Below are 19,776 nucleotides of genomic sequence, written 5' to 3' on the forward strand. Positions count from 1 at the left end.
CCCGGAGCAAAAAGGTACTTATTTTCTGTCAGAAAAGTGTTAAAATTGGCAGTTGTGTGCTCTCGAGAAAGGAATTATCAGTGAATAACAGCTACGCTCGCTTCAGACAACTAACAGTTGATTATGTTTACGCAGTTGTCTATAGAATTTTGAAGAGGAATGAACTGCTTGGAACTATTTCTTCTGCTGCTTGGCAAGTTTGTACTTCTGATAGCTTCCCATTTTCGTTTTCCTGATGGACACAAAATAAAAATTAATATCATGTTTTCTCTCACTTGGCAGTTTGAATTTTCTGAACTTCGTGTTTGTAATGAATAAACTCGTAAATCATTTTCCCCACTTCATTTCCGAGGATTTTAACTATTCGTTCTTCTGGAGACTCAATAAGATCTCTGAGACTGTTGAAATTGTCCAAGACCAAACCCACATTTTTCGAAGTGATACCTGGCAAGGTAAGTGCGGCGTCTACCTACAAATAAGGAAGTTTCATTAGGACTTCTGAAATCCAGTTACCTGTTGGGTGTTGTACTTTAGAGCGATATCGGTTTCGCAAAGGATACTTGGGTCTTCCGTATCTTTTTGAGCTCGCTGAACATTATTGCCGTGTGACTGGGTGATCTTGACCAGAGAACCCTTAAATCGAGGTACTCACGAAATCAATAGCAATTTATGTTACCTGACGTTCTTGAAATTGATCAACGCCAGAATGAGTTTCTCAAGTGCCATACTAAGCGAGTAAGTCTTGACTCTCGCCCCTTTAAAGGTGAAGGGTTGATTTTCTTCAAACTCGAGCAGCAAGATCGGGCGCGTATAATGTCGGCACATCTTCGTTAGCTGCGTGAACAGTCTCCCGTTGTTGATTGATCCAATGAAGTCCATCAATGATTTCCGCTCGACGACCATCTGCGGCGAAAGAACGAAGTCGCCGACCTCAATCATGCTTATAATTGGTCTTAGATGGTGACGAAAAAGCATTCCAGGAAGTTCTGATTTAAACTCGCGCGTATCGATCACAATCGCCGGCCAGTTGTCATAGTTTTCAATGTCCACTTCATGGGTCTGCTTGTTCTCGATAGAATCTGCCTCCTCGAGCAAGTACTCAAACGCTCGTATTTCGCTGTTCTTTGTCGAAACGAATTGAGCTTCGTCTACTGTGTCTACATAAGACACTGAAAAGACACTGAGCTTGCATTTGGACTTCATAAGGGACGCCTTAGCGTGCTCAACTTCTCTAAAAGAACTTTGTCTATATTTCGTCGATCTTATCAGTTTCACCTAATCGTCTTCAAGTTGACCTCGTATATCACAACGAAATCAGGTCGCATATCGTAAATCACACTTTCTATTCCGAAGCCAGGGTCGTTATCAAGAAGAAACAAGAAAATATCTAGTTCCCCAACTTTCGGCAACTCTTCTTCCTCCGAGACTTCTTCTCCAGAATCAGGGTTTAGAATAAATCTACGATACTGCCATTCTAGTATTTCTTCTGGGGATTTTTTCAATAGCGCGAGCACCTCTCGTCCGGATTTTGCGTTTCTGCATGTTATCAAGACTTTTTTTCGTGTCGTTGAAGCTGTCTTTTTAATTTCGCCAATGATGTTGATGAACGCCTCCCATTTCGGGAAAATTTCGAACTTGAGATCTCCTTTCTCATGAAATACTCGCAATTTAGCAAGTTCGTGGAGTTTACTTGCCTGCGGATCGTTTAGCCACTTAAGATCTTTTTGCTCGATCTTCTTGTCATATCGGTTCTTCAGATTCGAATAGAACTCTAAACATCGACTGTTTACAAATGCGAATCCCATTTTAGTAGTTACCAACGGCACTGTGGTAGATCAAGCTGAAGAGGTGGACTTGGATTTCTCTAAGATTGGCTACACATTCTTTTCCCCGCGCGTCGACGAGGTCTGACTTCGGTTCGTATCGTTCTTCTATCCACAATCTCAGACCGCCCCAGGTTGAGAAAAGTTCTACAGAGTAGCTGCCGAGATCGACGCCGCTCTTTTTGATTTCCTTCACTTCTTTGCTCATCAAGTCAAGCAAAATACGCTGCATCTCCTTCATAGTATCGGTAAATCTGGCTTCATAGTTAACAATAGTCTGTTGGAAAAGATAAACACAGTGTTATTGGCAATAATTTATCGCTGAAATAGGTAAAGTTTGCATATCCTATCCTCAGTGCTTCGAACATCAAGCTTGACGAGCTCGTGAAACCTCGCGAAAATATGGCTTTTGCTGACCATAAGGGAGCTCATAAGATCTCTAAAATTCTTCGCTATTTGAATCGGACTGTTTGAGAGGCAGTGATGGAATTGAAGACCCTTAGATTTCGCTAGATTCAAGATGAAATTTTCTTCCTTTTTTCGAAGACACTTTTCAGGCGTGAGGATGAAGATGCTGTGTATCTTCCGATCAATGACGTTTTTGAGCAAGTCTTGAGTGAGTACTGGAGAGCTGATGAAGAAGATTCCACCTTTTTTGTACATTTTGGTTCGTTTTGCGTGGTGGAGCTCAGATACCGATACCACAGGCTGGAGTGCACCAGACAATATGTACTCTACTTTTAATCGTTCCATTTCCGACTTACTTTCTTCAGCGATGAAAATTTGTTATATTCATTGAGAATACGTCCAAAAGTACAATTTACACCGCTGACTAGCGTTAAGTATAAATATTAGCTCCGAGCACTCTTCTTCCATGAGATATGGAAGTGTAAGAGAAATAAGAATCTTTCTCACTGAAAAACCAATCGGAAGCACTAGTAACGAGCTTCCTCTTTGCATTCTTTTGACGATCTCTCTCTCATAGCTAAGAATTGTGTCGACAAAGCATTGATGCTGCTCTGTCAGCGAGCTAACCGTACCGGACATTTCTTTCTTACGAGATAAAAGTAAGAGAAAATCAACACGAACAAGTTTAAAACATATAGAAATATATTGCTTGACACATCTGATGATGGCAGTGCGAATAAATGGAGAGATAAAGGCAGTTGGCTAATACAAAAAGCTAGACAGGATTTTGAAAATTATCGTATTCTTGAGGCAAACGTTAACGATCTAGCTGGAGCACATCATGCATGCTTCTGGGTTATTCAACGAGCAGACCTGAAGAAAGAAAATTGTCTTCTGCTATCCATAAGGCTGTGGTCTTACCATAGCTGCTTCATTTAATCGTTGAATGTCTTCTTCGGTAGGACCTTTGCCCTCGTCAATAGAAGCCTCCACAGGCTCGGCCTTGACAGCAGGCGCTTCGACCTTGCCCTCGAATGGAAGGTCGTTGGTCTTGGCTTCTTTCTTGGGGACCGTGTTCGTCTCCTTCACCTGAAGATATTCCCTTTTAAAGGACACAAATATTGATCAAAATTACCTTCGATTTATCGATGGTGAACTTGATCGCAGCGGCAGCTGGCTTTGTACGAAGATAGTACATGCCAGTCTTCAAGCCCATCTTCCAGCCAGCGAAGTGCATCGAAGTCAATGTTCCGTACATAGGCTTCGCCATGTGGATGTTGAGCGATTGGGACTGATCGATGAATGGTCCACGATCGGCCGCCATCTGGAGAACATTCTTTTGTTTGATTTCCCAAACAGTCTTGTATCGTTCTTTGACGTCGTTGGGGACCGCAAGATTCTATTTTTTCTAACTTCAATAATCGGGGATAATTTAGATTACCTGAATGGAACCGTTGTCGTTGACGATCTGCTGTCGAATCTCGTCGCTCCACACATTGATTTCCGTAAGCTCACGAAGAAGATGTGGGTTCACGACCTGGAACTCGCCGGAGAGTACACGTCGCGTGTAGATGTTGCTCGTGAAGGGCTCAATGGATTCATTGTTACCCAAAATCTGAGCAGTAGATGCAGTGGGCATCGGAGAGACCAGAAGGGAGTTTCGAACGCCATGAGTCGCGACCTTCTTTCGGAGCTTGTCCCAGTCCCAAAGATCAGTGGGAGTAACACCCCACAAGTCAAACTGGAATTTACCCTGCGCCATTGGAGAGTCAGGATTTTTCTGTCCAGTAATTGGATGCGTATGAGCTTTGTAACTGGCGTACGGTCCATCCTTTTCAGCCATCTCGCAAGAGGCCTCCACGGCAGCTAAAATAGAGTCAAATCTTTAACAAATGAGGCAAAACTTACCGTAGTAGATGGTTTCAAAGATCTGTTTGTTCAAGTGCTTCGCCTTTTCTGACTCGAAAGCTAGTTTCAAAATGCAGAAAGTATCAGCGAGACCCTGCACGCCGATTCCGATCGGACGATGCTGGAAATTGGAGAATCGAGCTTGCTCGACAGGGTAGAAGTTGATGTCAATGACCTTGTTGAGGTTTCGTGTGACTATCTTCGTCTTTTCGTATAGGTCATGGAAGTCGTAGTACATTGAGTTGTCTGTCGCATTCTTTCGGATGAAGGCGGGAAGAGAAAGAGAGGCCAAGTTACAAACTGCGACTTCGTCTTTCGAGCTGTACTCAACAATCTCAGTGCACAAGTTTGAGCATCTGATCGTGCCGAGGTTTTGCTGATTGGACTTTCTGTTGCACGCGTCCTAAGGCCCATAAGAAAAAAGGCATTTGATTAAGCTAACCTTGTAGAGCATGTAAGGCACGCCGACCTCAATCTGGGCTTCGATGATTTTGTACCAGAGAGCTTGAGCCTTGACGGTTCGCTTTCCGCGGCCTTCATTCTCGTATCGCTGGAAAAGAGACTCGAACTCTTCGCCCCAGCACTCATGAAGACCGGGGGCTTCATCGGGGCAGAAAAGAGTCCAATCGCCGTTAGACTCGACGCGCTTCATGAACAAGTCGGGGATCCAGAGAGCGTAGAAAAGATCACGAGCTCGGATTTCTTCAGAGCCCTGAAACTTTATTCAACAACTAAGCCGAATCAGTTGAAACTTACAGTATTTTTCTTTGCATCGAGAAATTCGAAAATATCAGCGTGCCAGGGCTCCAAATAGACGGCAAAGGCACCTGGTCGTTTGTTGCCACCTTGATCTACATACCTTACAAGAGATTAAGTATTTTGTTACGTACCGCAATAACTGAAGATAATGGAGATAATGAGAACCGCGAATTGATAAATGAGTGGTGAAGTGTGCAATTTTTTTCTACAGTCGCATCTGACACAGAACATGCTCCGAGCAGAATTTGTCTGAGCTAATAGTAGTCAGAGGCATTCCTTACGGTGAACTGTGTAGATACTTGTATAACTGAATTGATAAATGACATGCATGATTACCGCGCGGTATTGTTGTAAACTCGCAGCATGGGAATGAGTCCATTCGAGTGTCCATTGGTTCCTGTAAGAGAGTCAATTTTGAAAGTTTAATCAACATTCTTACCTCCAATGTAAGATCCACGGGCTCGGATATTGTGAACATTGATCCCGATGCCTCCAGCATTCTTGGAGATCAGTGCACATGTCTTGAGAGTATCATAGATACCTAAAAAGATTAAAGCTTTCCTCATTGACGTTTTCTACCTTCAATCGAGTCTTCTTGCATCGCAACAAGGAAACAGCTGGACATCTGTGGTCGAGGAGTTCCGGAGTTGAATAGAGTGGGCGAGGCGTGAGTAAAATACTTCATGCTCATGAAGTTGTAGGTCTCGAGGGCAGCGTCGATGTCATCGCCGTGAATGCCGACGGAGACACGCATGAGCATATGCTGTGGTCGCTCGACAGTCTTGCCATCGATCTTCATCAAATAAGATCGCTCCAAAGTCTTGAAGCCGAAGTAGTTGTACTCGTAGTCTCGATCATGGATGATCGCGCTGTTCAACTTGTCCTAAAAAGATAAGTTAAAGCATGACCGCAAATAGAAAACTTACCTTGTTGTCCATGATAATCTTATAAGTCTGATCACCAATAAGCGGCTTCTTCTTGCCATTGTAACCTTCGACGTTGCGCAAATCCTCGATGACTTCAGTAAAGAGTTTTTTTGTCTCCTTGTGAAGATTGGAAACGGAGATTCGTGCAGCCAGAATCGCGTAATCGGGGTGATTGACCGACATCTGCGCCGCTGTCTCGGCGGCAAGATTGTCCAACTCGACGGTGGTGACTCCATCGTAGATACCATCGATAACCTGAAAAGATGATATTATAAGCGTTTAGCTTCACAATGTTGTCTTTGTCATTGGTTGCCGAGAAAAAGTTTACCTTTCTAGTGACGGTCAGCGGGGAGAGGATGTTCATGTCGAGATTGTAGCATAACTTCTTGATTCGAGAAGTGATCTTGTCGAAGAAGACCTCCTCAAGACGGCCATCCCTCTTCTTAACCCTCAAGTCAGCCATTGCAGTGCCGTTTCTATAAACGTTCATGGTTAAAAATCGAAAACTTGTGCTCTCTCGGTGCGTTTCGTTGTTAATGGCAAATGGAAACAACAAGTATGAGTTTCTAAGAGAGTCTAGAGATGAGTGCGCTCCCTCCCCAGAAACTCAACAACACACATCAAAATTAACCGGGGTCTTCTCAAAACGCGGTTATAAGACTTCCAAATCAAAATTAACGGGTTTCTCGCATAAATCATACTCACTTTTTCTCAACGAGTACTTTTCTTACTCTATTTTCGGGTTTTTCTACCATTTTTGATATTCTCTCTTGATATTTTATTCGAATGAAAAAAATCAGCGATGATTGCTGCTTTTGTTAATTCGAAAAAAGTGAGTTTAGACGTGCGCAAAGATGTCAATTTATACGCGCGGGGAGCAGCAAAGCGTCACAAAAATATTGTCGAAGACAAAAATGTCGGTTAGCCGGACAGCTTTGGCGGTAAATCGGATCCTGCGCGAAGTTTCGTTTGGGGGGACACGCATCGCTCGTAGACGCTCTTAGAGCAACGAAATATAATAAAGATCACGGATATTTTACAGTGGAAAATATCAGTAGGAAATCACAGCAGCGACCAAATTACTAACCGTTCTACAAAAATAAAAAAAATGTAAGATTAATAAAGAAACAAATTCAAATCCTGCAAAAAATGAGACAAATCCAAAGGGTACTAAAGCATCGCCATGCAAGAGATTTATCAATTGCAAAGAGAAATGAGTAACCAAGGGAAAGCAAAGGGTGTGGTTTATGCAGCACGAGATTTATTCAAAGCGCATTTAGAACTTGTCGAATTGCTTCTTGTTAGCTCCTGGGGGCTTGGTGTGCTTGATGACGTTGAATCGGACGGTCTTGGAGAGAGGTCGGCACTCACCAACGGTGACGATATCGCCGAGTTCAACGTCCCGGAAGCAGGGAGAGAGGTGGACAGCCATGTTCTGAACGCAGTGATAAGCAAGATTGAAGTAAAATGCGGTTAGGCTTACGGTGTGTCGTCTCTCGAATCGACCGTACTTCTTGACAAAGTGAAGGTAGTCTCGTCGGATGATGATGGTGCGCTGCATCTTCATCTTTCGGACGACACCGGTGAAGACTCGACCTCTAGAATTCAATTAAAACGGGTCGCTGGCGAATAGGATCGACTTTTCCCAGCCTGAGTTCGACCTCAACCTGAACAGATTCGAGAGCCTAACCGTAGAATTAATGAATCTGCTCAAAGACGAGGTCTAAAGAATTTAACTCAGATTTTCCACAGGCTACGTGACGAGAAAAATTCTCGGGGAAGCGCTCTGCTTCGGGAAAAGTGGTCTAACCGGATGGTGACGTTGCCAGTGAAGGGGCACTTCTTGTCAATGTAAGCGCCTTCGGTGGCTTCACGGGGAGTCTTGAAGCCAAGACCGACGTTCTTGACGTATCGCTTCTTGACCTTGGAGCCCTTCTTGGGGTTGTAGACAACAGCGGATTGCTTCTGGTAAGCTTTCTCGACCTGCTGGGCGTCCATGATGTCCGTTCAATTCAATCTAAAAAGTATAACATCAGGCTTTTCGTAAACTCAACTCATTTCTCTTTCAGCGATCACTTTTCAGCAGAGAGGCCTTCTCTCTGAGATAAAACTGGTCAACTCTCTCGTAGTAAAATAGGAATGCGAATGTCATGTGAAGTGCGCTCATTGGCCGGTGGATTTCTCCTGCGCGATTGGCTGGTGCGAGTGAGCGCGCCAATTTCAAAGTGGTCTCGTAAATTTATCTTCCTTGTCTCCAATTTTTGACCGAAAATGGAAAATGACTATCGCGAGCAATTGACAAGCAAATTTATAACAATTATCAAACATCTAAAGAACCTAATGAATAAAATGATAGGATACTTTGATTTATTAAAATATCGGGAAGAAATAATTTTAAAAAGTAGTCTAACAGCTCCAATCGGGATTTAGCTTCGATGAAGGATAGCATGGGCATTCAGCGTGGATTGTTGAATTGTAGCAGTGAGCACCAGTCGGGTCGCCCAGCGCAAAACACGGGAAAATATCGGTCTTGTAAATCAAAGGTCCGAAAAACATGATGAACGCGTTGATCAGGCCTACACCAATGATCTTCGGCATAAATCCATTTGTAATCTAATATGTCAGTTAATCTTTGGAGTAAATCCAGAAATACCGAATGAATAGACTTTAGACGACCACTGCCGAAAGCAATAGCGTTTGGTGGAGTGGCGGCTGGCAACATGAAGGACATCGAGCAAGCGACGGTGGCTGGCAGGCAGAGGTAGAGTGGATGGACGCAGACTTTCAGCGCCTAAAACTTTGACGACATTAAAGAGAAGAATGGTACGCACCAGTTTATTTAACAGTGGAACGAAGAGGGCACATGCAGCAGTGTTGGAGGTGATTTCGGTGAACATTGAAGCCATTATTGAACAAAGCAAACAAATTGCCCAGCTTTCCCATCCATCCACAAGCTGTGCTAGACCTGTTGCGACGAACTCAGAAAATCCGGAGTCGTCAGAGGCTTGTGCGATAGCGTATCCGCCACCTAAAAGTTATTTTTCATCATCTACGAAAAGCGTTGTGTTACCGATGAGTATCAAGACTCCCCAGCCGGTTCTTCGCTGCACAACATCCCAAGTCAGAATTGGACGAGCAGGTCCGTGATCTAAATCTGTTAAACAACGCGAAATTATAACTATTTCTTACTTATCGAGATCTTGTCTTTTCGGAAACGATTGAATATGCAAAAAAGGCCGGAATCGTCGATAGGTAGAACGAACAAGCAGATTCCAATAAGAATAACGACCATTCCGTCTGTCATGTAACTTGGAACCGGGAAAATATACGCCCAACCGGCTCCATCTGTGGGTTCTCTTGCAATCCACAAAATCACAACGATGATAAAACAGAAAAGTGATACATATTCTCCTTGCTTCATGGGGCCAAGCTTTTTGAACTCGGTGTTGATCACATTCTCAGCGCCTTCGTTCTTTTCGCATTTGAACCAACTTTGACCAGTTCATTTATGTTGTTTAGTACTTCGATAATCATATAAACAAACATTCCTGATGGGATTCCAGCCAAAGTTGAATCCTTGGAGCCAAATATAAGACAGAAAAAATGTCAGAAATGAAGGTAAAAGATTGTACATTGCCCAGTTCGCATAAGTAATGGCGAAGTACCCATTGTTTTGGTATTCACTTGTTGTGTACTCAGCGTAGAAATCGTTATAATAACCAGAGAGATACAAGTTCAGATCTGTTCCAGTAAATGTGCCAGTCCCGCCGATTGAAGCGGCGAAAGGAACACAAATCAGTAGCCCGATATCAAGAGCAGTTACTTTAATCGGCTTTGAAAAATATTATTTCATTATATGTTGAAATATCATTAATATTTCAGTAGAGAAAATCTCTCAGCCAATCCTGTAACTTCCGGTTCAATGTCAGAACCATCACTTCCAACCACTGTAGAATCTATGCTGTCCATCGAGATCGCATCGAAATCTGTTTCTTCTATGTCTCCGTGTTTTTCTGGGCCTTTCTCCTCCGTATTCGATTTATCAGTATCTTCGTCAAGTGCTTCGTTCACTTCACCCATTTCAATTTCGTCTGTCTGGGCTCCTTTTAGTTGATCAAGCACTTATTATGATAAAAAAAATTGAACGACAATCAATGAAAATAAAATTAAAATTTTCTATCCTTTCTGAAAGAACGATTGGGATCATCAAAGCTGTTGTCGATGTATTGGCGATGCACATAGAAAGGAACCAGGAGACAAACATAAATCCGAACATTAAACTTCTAGGGTTACTCCCAACAAGTTTGAGAGCTCCAAGCGCAATGCGTCTGTGTAAATTTGACTGCTCAATCGCAATTGCAAGCATAAATCCTCCGACCAGAAGCATATTGACGTTTGACATGTATCTATAAAATTTTATTCGCTTTGGAATGAGTTTCTGCTGTCCAGTTAAATCTTTGGCTTTTCGATGCCCAGATTTTCGAAAGATGACCTTACAATGATCCTCATAGGCGTGGTCATTCAAGTCGACTCAAGGAAAAATGAGGTTACACTTTGCATTAATAAACTAAAAGTCATGCAAATACGTACTTTGAAGCAACGAGTCCAGAACTGAGTAAACCAAAGCTTTTAATGTCTCGAAAAGACGATGTGGTTATTTTTTACTGTTTTGGCTTTTCGAGCTGTTCCTTGGGAGAACCACGTAAGGAATAAGTGCGGTAACAGCAATCGGCAAAATATCGAAAATCCAGAAAGAAGCAACAATCACAAGAAGATACGAAAAGTCAGCAATAGGGCGAGCTTCCAAAGGATTTCCATCCTCGAGTTCTTTTTGGGTATTTCCGCGTCGGTTACATTAAATTTCGCTTAATCAAAAACAACCTTCCTAAGCAATCGCATTTGTTGCAGTCAATCAGCGTTTCGTTATGTGTTCCATTGAAAACCTGCTCCTCTACACAAGGTGTCAACGTCAGTGGCAGTATAAGTGTCAGGGAAGGAACGAGAATGAATATCCAAAGTCTGTAATAGTCGAAGACGAAGTGCCGCGCGAAAGTCAGGGCCCGTCTGACGGGATGCCGCCTCTCGCCCATTTTTTCTCACGTTCTCTTCCTTCTATCTCTTGTCACCCTGTCAGGACTTCTCTGAGAACTTACGAGTGTTGTCTTATCCACTGCGCGGCGTCTGAACAGATCTTTTAAAAATTTTGCAACGTAGAATTGGCGATCAAACAGATGTAACATTCTCGTCCACGATTTTCTCTAAAACTCTCAAAATTTCTCTGCAAATCAAATACCCGTCAGTCCTCACTTTTACGAAGAATAAAATACTACGTCAAATATAAGTTTTGGCTTTACAGTGCACACCGTAGATAGCGGCCGCGTAAAAGCTATTTCTTATTTACAGGACAAACTTGATACATTGAGAAAAGCTTTATTTTACTATTATCCTGCATTTCAGTAAATCACATATTTATGATAAATTTTAACAAACCCAAATGCTTTATTTTTTCTCGTTTTTTGTAATAGAGATTTACATCACTCTTATGAATATTCGCTTTCTTGGTAAAACTTAGTCTTTGGCGTTTCAGTTAACTATGGTGTTATAATTAATAGTGTGTCTTAGAGCAAATTTGAGCACTTCTGAGTTGTGTACCGAAAAGACAGGCGTCCGCGATATCGAATTTGATTCTCACCGAGAGCGTCTCACCGTCCAAGCGCAAAATTTTTCAGGGTGCAGGGCTTCTATGATGGACAACTTGAATAAAAAAAACTGCATATGTGATACAAATAAAAGCATAGGCGTGAGAGTAGGTCATTATGGCAAGAGGGATCTTGCGATACTAAACACGTGCTCGGTTCTCATTATGAAAGTCTCGCTTCTGATCTGTGTTCAGTGTCTTTAAAGAGAAATGAAATGAGGATAATTTCATTTTTGATCGGCATATCCTGCGCTATATTTGTCAAGGAGGTATGTTAATATTTTCGGCAAAAGATTTTAATCAAACGAACTATAGGACAGCTTCATCTACTCCCAGTTCCTCGACTTAGATGAGATCGACGTAGAACTCAACAAACTTGTTGATCCCCAAGAGAATCCTAATGCTGACCAGTTTTCTTTTTCGCTGGATAAATTTGAGCTTTTTACTGCGGAAAGACGTGAAATCCCTGTCGTTGTTATTGAACCTGTCGGAAAAAACGCCGTCGAATCAGTGGTTGTCGTATGTGGTGCAGACGGCTCGAATTTTGGAGGAGTCACAGCATGTTTAAATGTTGCCAAAGGAATTGTTTCCAGAGTTAGTTGACTAAAAATTATATTCCAAAGTTAATAAAACAAGCGTAAGACCCGAACTATTACGGATTTACACGAGCAGACATGTCAAATGGATTTCTTTCTGCCGTTAGATTGATTGTTATTCCAGTTCTGAATCCTGATGGCTACAATTATGCGAGAACCGCCGATCGACTATGGAACAAAAATCGTGCTCCAACGGGCAATTTGAACTGTCCCGGTAAAATATTCAAAATAAGTATAATTGGTGTAAAATTATATAAAAATAGGTATAAATTTGGAACGCAACAGTCCTTACGAGCATGTCGATCTCTCGAATGAGTGTTCTTCTGATTACGGTGGTTCTGCTTCTTTATCTGAAAACGAACTTCGTGGTCTTTCCGAATATCTTTCACGTAACGGTCCAGTCAGAAGCATAATCTTTGTCTCGCAAAGAAGTTCGGAAGAAGGTGGAACGAACTTGTATTTTTCTAGCACTCTCGATTCTGAGCGTCAGTCAAGCGATAGACATGAGATTTTCTTGGCGGAAAAAATTGCAAATGCTGCAACAAGAGTTTCGAGTGCGGGGAATCAGTATCGAGCTGGAAAATATCCTACTCTGTACACTTCAGGTTTCGGAACATTCAGAAATGATTTCTGATAATCTAATTTTAAGGTTCCTTGCTTGAGTGGGCAAAGAGCGAGACTGGCCTCAACATTGAATTCTGCTTTGAAATGAGCTTGTCTAAGGCAGGATCTGAAGAAGACGAGCAGTACCAAAGATCAATCGGGTTAGAGTTGCTTTCTGCTATTGAAGTTGTTTGGAAGAACGCTGATAAGCGAGCAACATTTACTACCACTCCACTAGATGATTACGTCTGGCGCGAGGACCCTTCGTACTCTTGGGAACAAGTGGAGGGCGCTATTTACGAAGATGAATGGACGATATCCTACGTCATTAACTCGACATCTCAGAATTGGTTGAACTCGACGATTCTTAACGAGTTTGTTTGGTGGCATTTGAACGTTATAATCCTCCCAAAAACATTTGCTTATACAGATGCTGCTATTCTGCTTGTGGTTGGATGGGATAATGTAAATTCTTACTTATTTTTTATTTACAAGATTTATTAGAAAGATCGAGATCCAGCTGACGCGTTAACTCGAAGCGATACAAACAGAGCTAGGGTAAGAAAAATAACGTACGCTGCATGCAGCATGTAACATGTTACACGTTATATAGCTCGGAATCCACAACTATCTAATTCTCTCCCTAGTCATATGTTGCTTCGTCTGGAATACCGGTCGTACTCAACTACCAAACGCCTAACCAGCCGATCTTCTTTGTTGACGATCCTCTAGAAGCAATTTACCCGAATGGTCGAAAAGAAGACGCGATCATTGCCAGGACTTGGCACATGTTCATGGAAGATACGAGCTTCGTTGATGTTCCTGTCCGTTTACCAATGACTAAAGCTGCCGTCAGAGCAATGGACACTGCAGAAGACTTTATGGTTCAAAATAATTATGAAAAGCCGATTCGCTGGGGAATTACTGGTGCCTCAAAACGAGCATGGACAACTTGGTGCACGTCTGCAGTGGATTATGAGCGGATTGTGTGGCAGGCGCCAGTTTGGATGGATCTTCTTGACCTTGTTCCTTCGGCGAAACATCATTTCAGATCATTGGGAGGATGGACATACAACTACTTTGATTACTACGTGGAAGGATTCACTTACAACATCGACAATCCCGCATACGATGATTTAGCGGCAATCGTAGACCCGTTCACATATCTTGATCGATATTCCAAGTCGCAAATGACACTTGTCATGAATGCTGGAAACGACGAGTTCTTCCTCCCATCGGACATGTATTTCTTTTGGGACGATATGTTCGGCGATAAGTTTATGAAGGTTTTTCCAAACAAAGGTCACGGAGGTGTAGGTTACAATATTCGAGCTGATCGTTACACCGGACCAGAGCTCGAGAACATTGTATGGAGAGCCATCGACGGCCTTTTTGAGGAGTTTCTGAGCCCTACTATCACTAAAAAAGAAAACGGATATCAACCATGGACATGGAAACTATGGAATGAGGACGGCTTTAGTGGTATTGATTTCTTTACAAGTGTGCCAATATCCGACGCACGAGCTTGGCTAAGCTACTCAGCTGTTCCGGACAGACGAGACTGGAGGAAATCTGGCCTTACCGAGTATCTATGTCCTAAGGAATCAGGTTATTTTTATAAGTCTTTGTAATCACCCATTCCCGAAACTATATCAGAATTAACCCAAAAAGGATTACACAGAAGATATTGACTTCGACGACTACTGGCACTTGATGAATACAACATATTATGATATCAGTGAAAAGATTGTTTTTAATCACTTTCCTTCATCTGATTATGAGTTCCAATACTCATTAAATCTTACAGATCCTATGGTTGGCGAAAAATTCATCACATTTTTCTTGGAACTCGAAATTGACAGTGAAGTAGGCTCACCAATTACTTTTTCGACAGAGGCGAATATCGCGCCAATGATTTATCCATACGAGGAGTGCGAAGGAGCTGCCTGTCTTGGGTGCTTTATTTAGACAGTAATCTGCGTCAGGAAGAATAAAGTTAGGAATCAAAGAGGTTTTCAAGTGTCTGTTTATTGAGATGAAAAGGCAGGAGAAACTTTGTACATTGAACAATTTTAACAACTCTCGCAAGTCTGCTTGCAAAGTGCAGATACAAAAGGAGAGGAGCATGAGCTCTTCCAGCTAACACATAATTCACTGGAATCAAAGCAGCGATCAGATGAGACTGGACATGTCTGGCAAGTTCTCGCGCAACTTGCCGCAACATGCGCTTGATTACATCCATCCGAGATCTCTAGACAAATGTCTTCATTGATTCTGTCGACACATTCCATCACAGAACTTTCAAGCTTACAATGGCCGCATTTAACGGGGCAAGATTTTCTCATTTTCGCTGCAGTGAAAAGAGCAGTGCACCGATTTTCTTCAATCTCATTGCAACCAGGCTCATCTTCACACTGTGCATCGGATTTATCAAAAAACTCAACCGAAATTACATTTCTAGTTTCCTTTTGACATTGTCCACAAGTATCTCGGCACAGGTTCACTACACTCCAGTCAGAGTTGCAAGCTTCTTTGATCTCATTACATGCAAGAGAACCAAGTTTATCCGAGCATGATGATGTCGGGTAATCTATCTGAGCGCACTTGTTGCATGTTTTTGGACAGCTTCTGGATACAAAATCATTGTTGCATCGAGATTTCAGTGATGCGCAAAATTGTGCATCTTTGCACTCTTCGATTGCTCTGGCATCGGCTGTAGTGTATTTATTCACTTCCTGGATGATTGCAAATGCCCCAGTACTAATCAAGTCGAATCTCATTTCGACACCAAAGCCTTCGTAGCTCATCACATTTACATCGAACTGTGTTCCAACAACTATTTGATGACTTCCAGAGCCACAGAGTCTGACAACAGGCTGTCCCTGATCATAAACGTCGACAAAATAGGAGCAGTCATTGACTGTTCGGATATCCATAATTTCAACGGTGAGCATCACTAATTGATTCTCGTCAGGTCGATTGATTGACCATTTACAAAGTTCTTCAGATGACGGTCCATTGAATAGAATTGACTTTTCTTCGAGTGATACTGGAAGAGAAAATCCTTGACAGCTAAGAGGGAGATCTTCTTTCATCGGTGCTACTTCGATTTCTCCTGATGATTCGAACTCAAAGTCCCCAGAACCATTGCCAGAACCTTCCGACGCAGCTTCGTCATCTCCTGAATAGTTTTCCTCCCAGTTTGCGCAAGTGGCACCGCAGTTATTTCTGACGAAGGGCATATAACAGAAGTTTTGCCAATCAAGACAGTTCAGACTAGCGTCCCCGTTTTGAGTGGATGCTGAATCTCCACAAACGCTGCAGGTCTTTGAGCACATAGCTCTGGTAGTTGCTTCATCGCACATGAAACCGATCTGTGGACAGAAATCGTAAATGTCCTTGCAAACCATTGGCGAGGTGCTTAATTGATCTTCAATGATGTCGGTGCTCTTGGAATCCTCGTCTAAGCACAAACCGCAGGTACTTAATTTTATGTTTAAAAGAATTAAGATATAATCAAAACCTCGGGCAAAGTTTTTGAGTGAATTCTGAGTGACAATCGTTTTTCCAATCAGGGCATCTAGCGACAGAATCTTTGCATTTAGCCATCTCAACTTCTATCTCATTGCTGGTATCTGATAATTCTTCTTGGCCACAAAGTTTGCAGCTTTTCGCGCATAGAGAACTGACTGCGGATAATTCGCAAGAATCCAGCCATTGATCGCAAACGGAAGAAATGTCAAAACAGGACGATTCAAAGCGAGCTTTAGGCTTTCCTCAAGTTTTAAAATGAATTCTACTCAGTCAGTGTGTTTATAAAAAATGGTGAAATTCATATTGATCAAATAATTAAAGTTTTTTAAAACTATTTTTCTTAACATCTTTGCAAAGAGGATCACATGTCGCAGGACAAATACGTTTTGTTGTACTTAACATACAGGCTGGACCATCAGATAAATCAATTGAGCCACAAATCGGATCGTCCTGACAAGCGAGCTCGAGAGTGTTCGTTGCGCCTTTAAACTTTCTGCAAGAAGGAAACTGTGACACTTGTTAAATACAGTAGTTCTCAAATAAGCGAGTTTACTAAGGAACATGCTGCTCCGGATATGAAAATTCGCATGTTATGCATAACAAGTTCCTGTGGGTGATTCTTACGGGAGAGAGGAATTTCCATTCCTTCTTCAGTGACACACCAGCATGTTCGGAAATCACATTGCATCTCTGCAAAGGAGCCATCGTCTTTACAGTGAATTGATGGGGCCCCGGCTGGTTGCGACATACTCTGTTTCTCACATTCAGACAATCTTATGGTTGTTGTTGTTGTGGTAGTAGATGTAGAGGTAGTCGTCGATGTTCTGGTTGATATTTCCGCTGCTGTGGAAGTTTCGATTGATTCACCAAAAACAGAATCCACGATTTCTTGTAACAGCGATGTGTCTTGCTCCTCTCCACCGAGCAACTTTGAGATGTTTTCAAATAAGGCTCCGAAAATTGGAATCTGCATAATCGGCTTTAGCAGTCCATATTTATTTACGGGTTGCGAGTTGGCTATTTCAGTGACATTTGTGGAATCCGATAAGACAAGATGTTGTGTGCCTTCTATTAATAGGCGCAGCAAACATTCAAAGAATCTCATTTTTAACTAGAAAAGTGATTTGCTGGCCTCTTCCCTAGAATTTCATATTCTGCACGGACGATATCGACAGAGGAAACATCAAGTCGTCGCTCCTTGAGAATGTCCTTGTTTTCCTTGATAATCTCTTTTGTTTGTTCCTCTAGCTGAGATAAGAAGGTTTCTTGCTCGAAAGAATTCTTGCGGTAGTCCTGGAAGAGGTACTTAACAGTGACGTCGGCGATAATGCTTCCTGCGCTGAAACTTGTGACTTCCAATCCGTTGTATCCTTAGAAGAGGCTTATTTCTAATTCAAATATACATGATAGTTAGTCGAAACACAGTCTCATCTGCGATTTTCAACCGTGTACCTGAACGATCAGCGAAGATCTCTCCGAGTGCGTCTTCGATTTCAGCCTTCATCATCGCAAAAATAAAAGATTTATCATCTCCAAAACTAGAGTCCCATTCCATTTCGTCAAATAATATCGAGATTGAGCATGACGCACGAATATTCAATGGTTTGGATGTGGTCGTCGTCATTTGTACAGTCGTTGCTGTTTGGGAGGGTATTGTTTGAGTTACAGTCGTAGTTGTTTCTGTAGTAAAACTTGCGTCTGTGGTGACACTGCAGAGGCCGCAGGAAAAAGGACAGTTCAAAGCTAGAGCTTCAACGTGGCAATAAGCGCCAAGCACAGTGCAAGTCTCATCAGAGTCGAAGCAATCTTCGGGACTCAGTGTTGTCGACAACGTCGAACTAGTAGTAGTGGTACTTGTTGTCGTGCTTGTTGTTGTTGTTGTAGTTGTGGTTGTAGTTATTTTGCTACAGGCATTGCATGTTCGTGGACAGTATATATCTCCGGACTGGTATAAATATACGATATCATAGATACTTGTCTACGTAATTTTAAGAGTCTTTGTCAATAGACATCTAAGAAAATAGACGCAGAACAGATGGCACTGCCATCGATGGCAGTGCATGAATTAAAATGCTCATCAAAGGGCTGGCGGGACAAATCGTCTCAAATCGAGCCTCTTATTTTTACTTGATAAATACGAAACCAGTTCCTAAACTCGCACTTCCGCAGTATCTTCTCAGTACATTGCACGTCTTGCTTGAATCTTGACACCAGTCTGGAAAAGTACTAAAGGTGCTAGTGGTTGTAGTTGTGGTGGTAGTCGTGGTTGTAGTTGTGGTAGAGCTAGTCGTTATTGAAGTAGTGGTCGTGGAAAGCGTTGTGGTTTTCGTACTTGAAGGAAAATTACTTATGGAATATTCAATTCTAGCGAAGAGGAAATTTAACTCTGGCTTATAGGGGTCATATGTGGTCAATCTTCGGGGTATAGAAAACTGTTTCTCCCTAAACCTACTCCTAACCCGGGGGCTTATAGGAGAGGTCTAATTTCTGAAGAATAACTTACGTTAGAACTTTAGCGACGATTCCGTTCGATCGGGGAGTAGGAATTGGGTTAGAAGGGTATGATCTGGCGCAGAGTCGACAGGAGACTGGACAAGATTCACGAATGAAAGGCTGCTGGCAACCACGAATTAACTGCGGACAATGAGGAAGTCGATCTTCGCAGAGACCGGTTCGTTGCGGAAGTCTAGAAGTACTTTTGAAGAAGTTTTTTTATACAACCGAAATTCCGGCAAAACCACAGAACTCGAGTATCCTCGGAAAAATTCTAGTTCCCTACTTAAAAATATTCTAAACAAACTTTAAGATTACAGACTCTGTAATACAGAGCAAGTGTTTTATGAGCGACTGCGGTATTTGGTCGCTAAATTTCAAAACTACAAGAGCCAATTATGCTGAAAATTAGCTAGTGAGCAGGAGGTAGAAAGACCACAAGGCGACCGCGAAATTTATATAATTAAGAGCCAAATCTGCCTTCAATCATTTTATAAAAACAATACCAACAAGTGTCAGCTCAAGAGTCTTTTCTCAAGTTTGGACAGCCTTGGGATACTTCCGAATGAGTGGATGTTGAGTACTTACCCACAAGCACCACAAGTCAATGTACAGAGCTTCATGTAATCAGTATCAGAACAAAATCTAGTGCCATACTGAGCGCAGTAATCGGGCCGTGTGTCCAGGCATGTCTCAACCTTTTCCTCGGGTTAAAAATAGATTTATAATCAAACCTGAGTTTACACATAAAACATGAAATGAGGAAATAACGCTTATTACAATTATTCGGTAGTTGAACCTGCTCATTGTATAGAGATTTTAGAAAGCGAAAAATTGTGATGCGAGGGCACTATTTTTGATACAAACTTGAAATAATTCTCAACCCGGTCCTTTCTCTGTCCATGCACAAGCGATAGTATAAACAACAACACTTTCATTTCTCTTGTTAAAAATCTGAAATTTAGGGATATTCCACCCTTTCAGAATCTACGAGAAAAATTAAGGGGGACTGAAATGCTGAAAGAAAA

At 42.1% G+C, this 19,776-nt stretch overlaps 7 protein-coding genes across 8 annotated transcripts; 1 reads left to right on the forward strand and 6 right to left on the reverse strand.

Annotated features, from left to right (window-relative positions):
• Positions 1-6: 6 nt before the first annotated feature.
• LOC145706554 (DNA repair endonuclease XPF-like) lies at positions 7-2,872 on the reverse strand. The gene is made up of 6 exons (XM_081783972.1): positions 1,818-2,872; positions 1,276-1,771; positions 677-1,231; positions 514-633; positions 276-469; positions 7-232 (listed from the first exon to the last, which is right to left on the reverse strand). The coding sequence occupies exons 1-4, from the start codon at positions 2,062-2,064 to the stop codon at positions 531-533; spliced, it is 1,401 nt and encodes a 466-aa protein (XP_081640098.1). The 5' UTR covers positions 2,065-2,872; the 3' UTR covers positions 7-232; positions 276-469; positions 514-530.
• A 43-nt stretch (positions 2,873-2,915) lies between these two features.
• LOC145706548 (ribonucleoside-diphosphate reductase large subunit-like) lies at positions 2,916-6,675 on the reverse strand. The gene is made up of 13 exons (XM_081783961.1): positions 6,530-6,675; positions 6,153-6,300; positions 5,825-6,079; positions 5,478-5,781; positions 5,338-5,439; positions 5,235-5,295; positions 4,896-4,998; positions 4,582-4,851; positions 4,140-4,542; positions 3,673-4,097; positions 3,367-3,630; positions 3,153-3,320; positions 2,916-3,104 (listed from the first exon to the last, which is right to left on the reverse strand). Exons 1-13 carry the CDS (start codon positions 6,577-6,579, stop codon positions 3,057-3,059), a joined length of 2,601 nt encoding a protein of 866 aa, XP_081640087.1. The 5' UTR covers positions 6,580-6,675; the 3' UTR covers positions 2,916-3,056.
• Positions 6,676-7,068: 393 nt separating this feature from the next.
• LOC145706558 (small ribosomal subunit protein uS17-like) lies at positions 7,069-7,871 on the reverse strand. The gene is made up of 3 exons (XM_081783976.1): positions 7,635-7,871; positions 7,308-7,422; positions 7,069-7,259 (listed from the first exon to the last, which is right to left on the reverse strand). The coding sequence occupies exons 1-3, from the start codon at positions 7,820-7,822 to the stop codon at positions 7,101-7,103; spliced, it is 462 nt and encodes a 153-aa protein (XP_081640102.1). The 5' UTR covers positions 7,823-7,871; the 3' UTR covers positions 7,069-7,100.
• A 312-nt stretch (positions 7,872-8,183) lies between these two features.
• LOC145709097 (solute carrier family 13 member 2-like) lies at positions 8,184-10,655 on the reverse strand (the record flags this gene model as incomplete). The annotated part of the gene is made up of 10 exons (XM_081786779.1): positions 8,184-8,437; positions 8,478-8,615; positions 8,656-8,852; positions 8,895-8,972; positions 9,014-9,326; positions 9,369-9,656; positions 9,737-9,894; positions 9,941-10,230; positions 10,415-10,458; positions 10,521-10,655. Coding segments are annotated over 10 exons (1,848 nt in total), but the record flags the coding sequence as incomplete, so codon positions are not given.
• Positions 10,656-12,167: 1,512 nt separating this feature from the next.
• LOC145709098 (autocrine proliferation repressor protein A-like) lies at positions 12,168-14,689 on the forward strand. The gene is made up of 6 exons (XM_081786780.1): positions 12,168-12,332; positions 12,382-12,723; positions 12,768-13,186; positions 13,226-13,279; positions 13,369-14,329; positions 14,529-14,689. Exons 1-6 carry the CDS (start codon positions 12,197-12,199, stop codon positions 14,687-14,689), a joined length of 2,073 nt encoding a protein of 690 aa, XP_081642906.1. The 5' UTR covers positions 12,168-12,196.
• Positions 14,690-14,741: 52 nt separating this feature from the next.
• On the reverse strand, positions 14,742-17,270 carry LOC145708047 (uncharacterized). Of its 2 annotated transcripts, XM_081785664.1 has the most exons (3): positions 16,588-17,270; positions 16,245-16,485; positions 14,742-16,204 (listed from the first exon to the last, which is right to left on the reverse strand). In XM_081785664.1, exons 1-3 carry the CDS (start codon positions 16,655-16,657, stop codon positions 14,794-14,796), a joined length of 1,722 nt encoding a protein of 573 aa, XP_081641790.1. In that variant the 5' UTR covers positions 16,658-17,270; the 3' UTR covers positions 14,742-14,793. The 2 variants fall into 2 exon arrangements, with proteins under 2 accessions (XP_081641790.1, XP_081641791.1); XM_081785665.1 differs by lacking the exon at positions 16,588-17,270 and having other exon boundaries at positions 16,245-16,490.
• Positions 17,271-17,347: 77 nt separating this feature from the next.
• LOC145709099 (uncharacterized) lies at positions 17,348-19,751 on the reverse strand. Its single transcript, XM_081786781.1, has 6 exons — positions 19,633-19,751; positions 19,337-19,440; positions 18,759-18,941; positions 18,394-18,586; positions 17,708-18,233; positions 17,348-17,625 (listed from the first exon to the last, which is right to left on the reverse strand). The coding sequence occupies exons 1-6, from the start codon at positions 19,684-19,686 to the stop codon at positions 17,363-17,365; spliced, it is 1,323 nt and encodes a 440-aa protein (XP_081642907.1). The 5' UTR covers positions 19,687-19,751; the 3' UTR covers positions 17,348-17,362.
• Between the last annotated feature and the right edge of the window lie 25 nt (positions 19,752-19,776).

The sequence above is a fragment of the Oikopleura dioica genome, chromosome XSR, assembly GCF_907165135.1.
Source record: "Oikopleura dioica chromosome XSR, OKI2018_I68_1.0, whole genome shotgun sequence".
Taxonomy (NCBI): domain Eukaryota; kingdom Metazoa; phylum Chordata; class Appendicularia; order Copelata; family Oikopleuridae; genus Oikopleura; species Oikopleura dioica.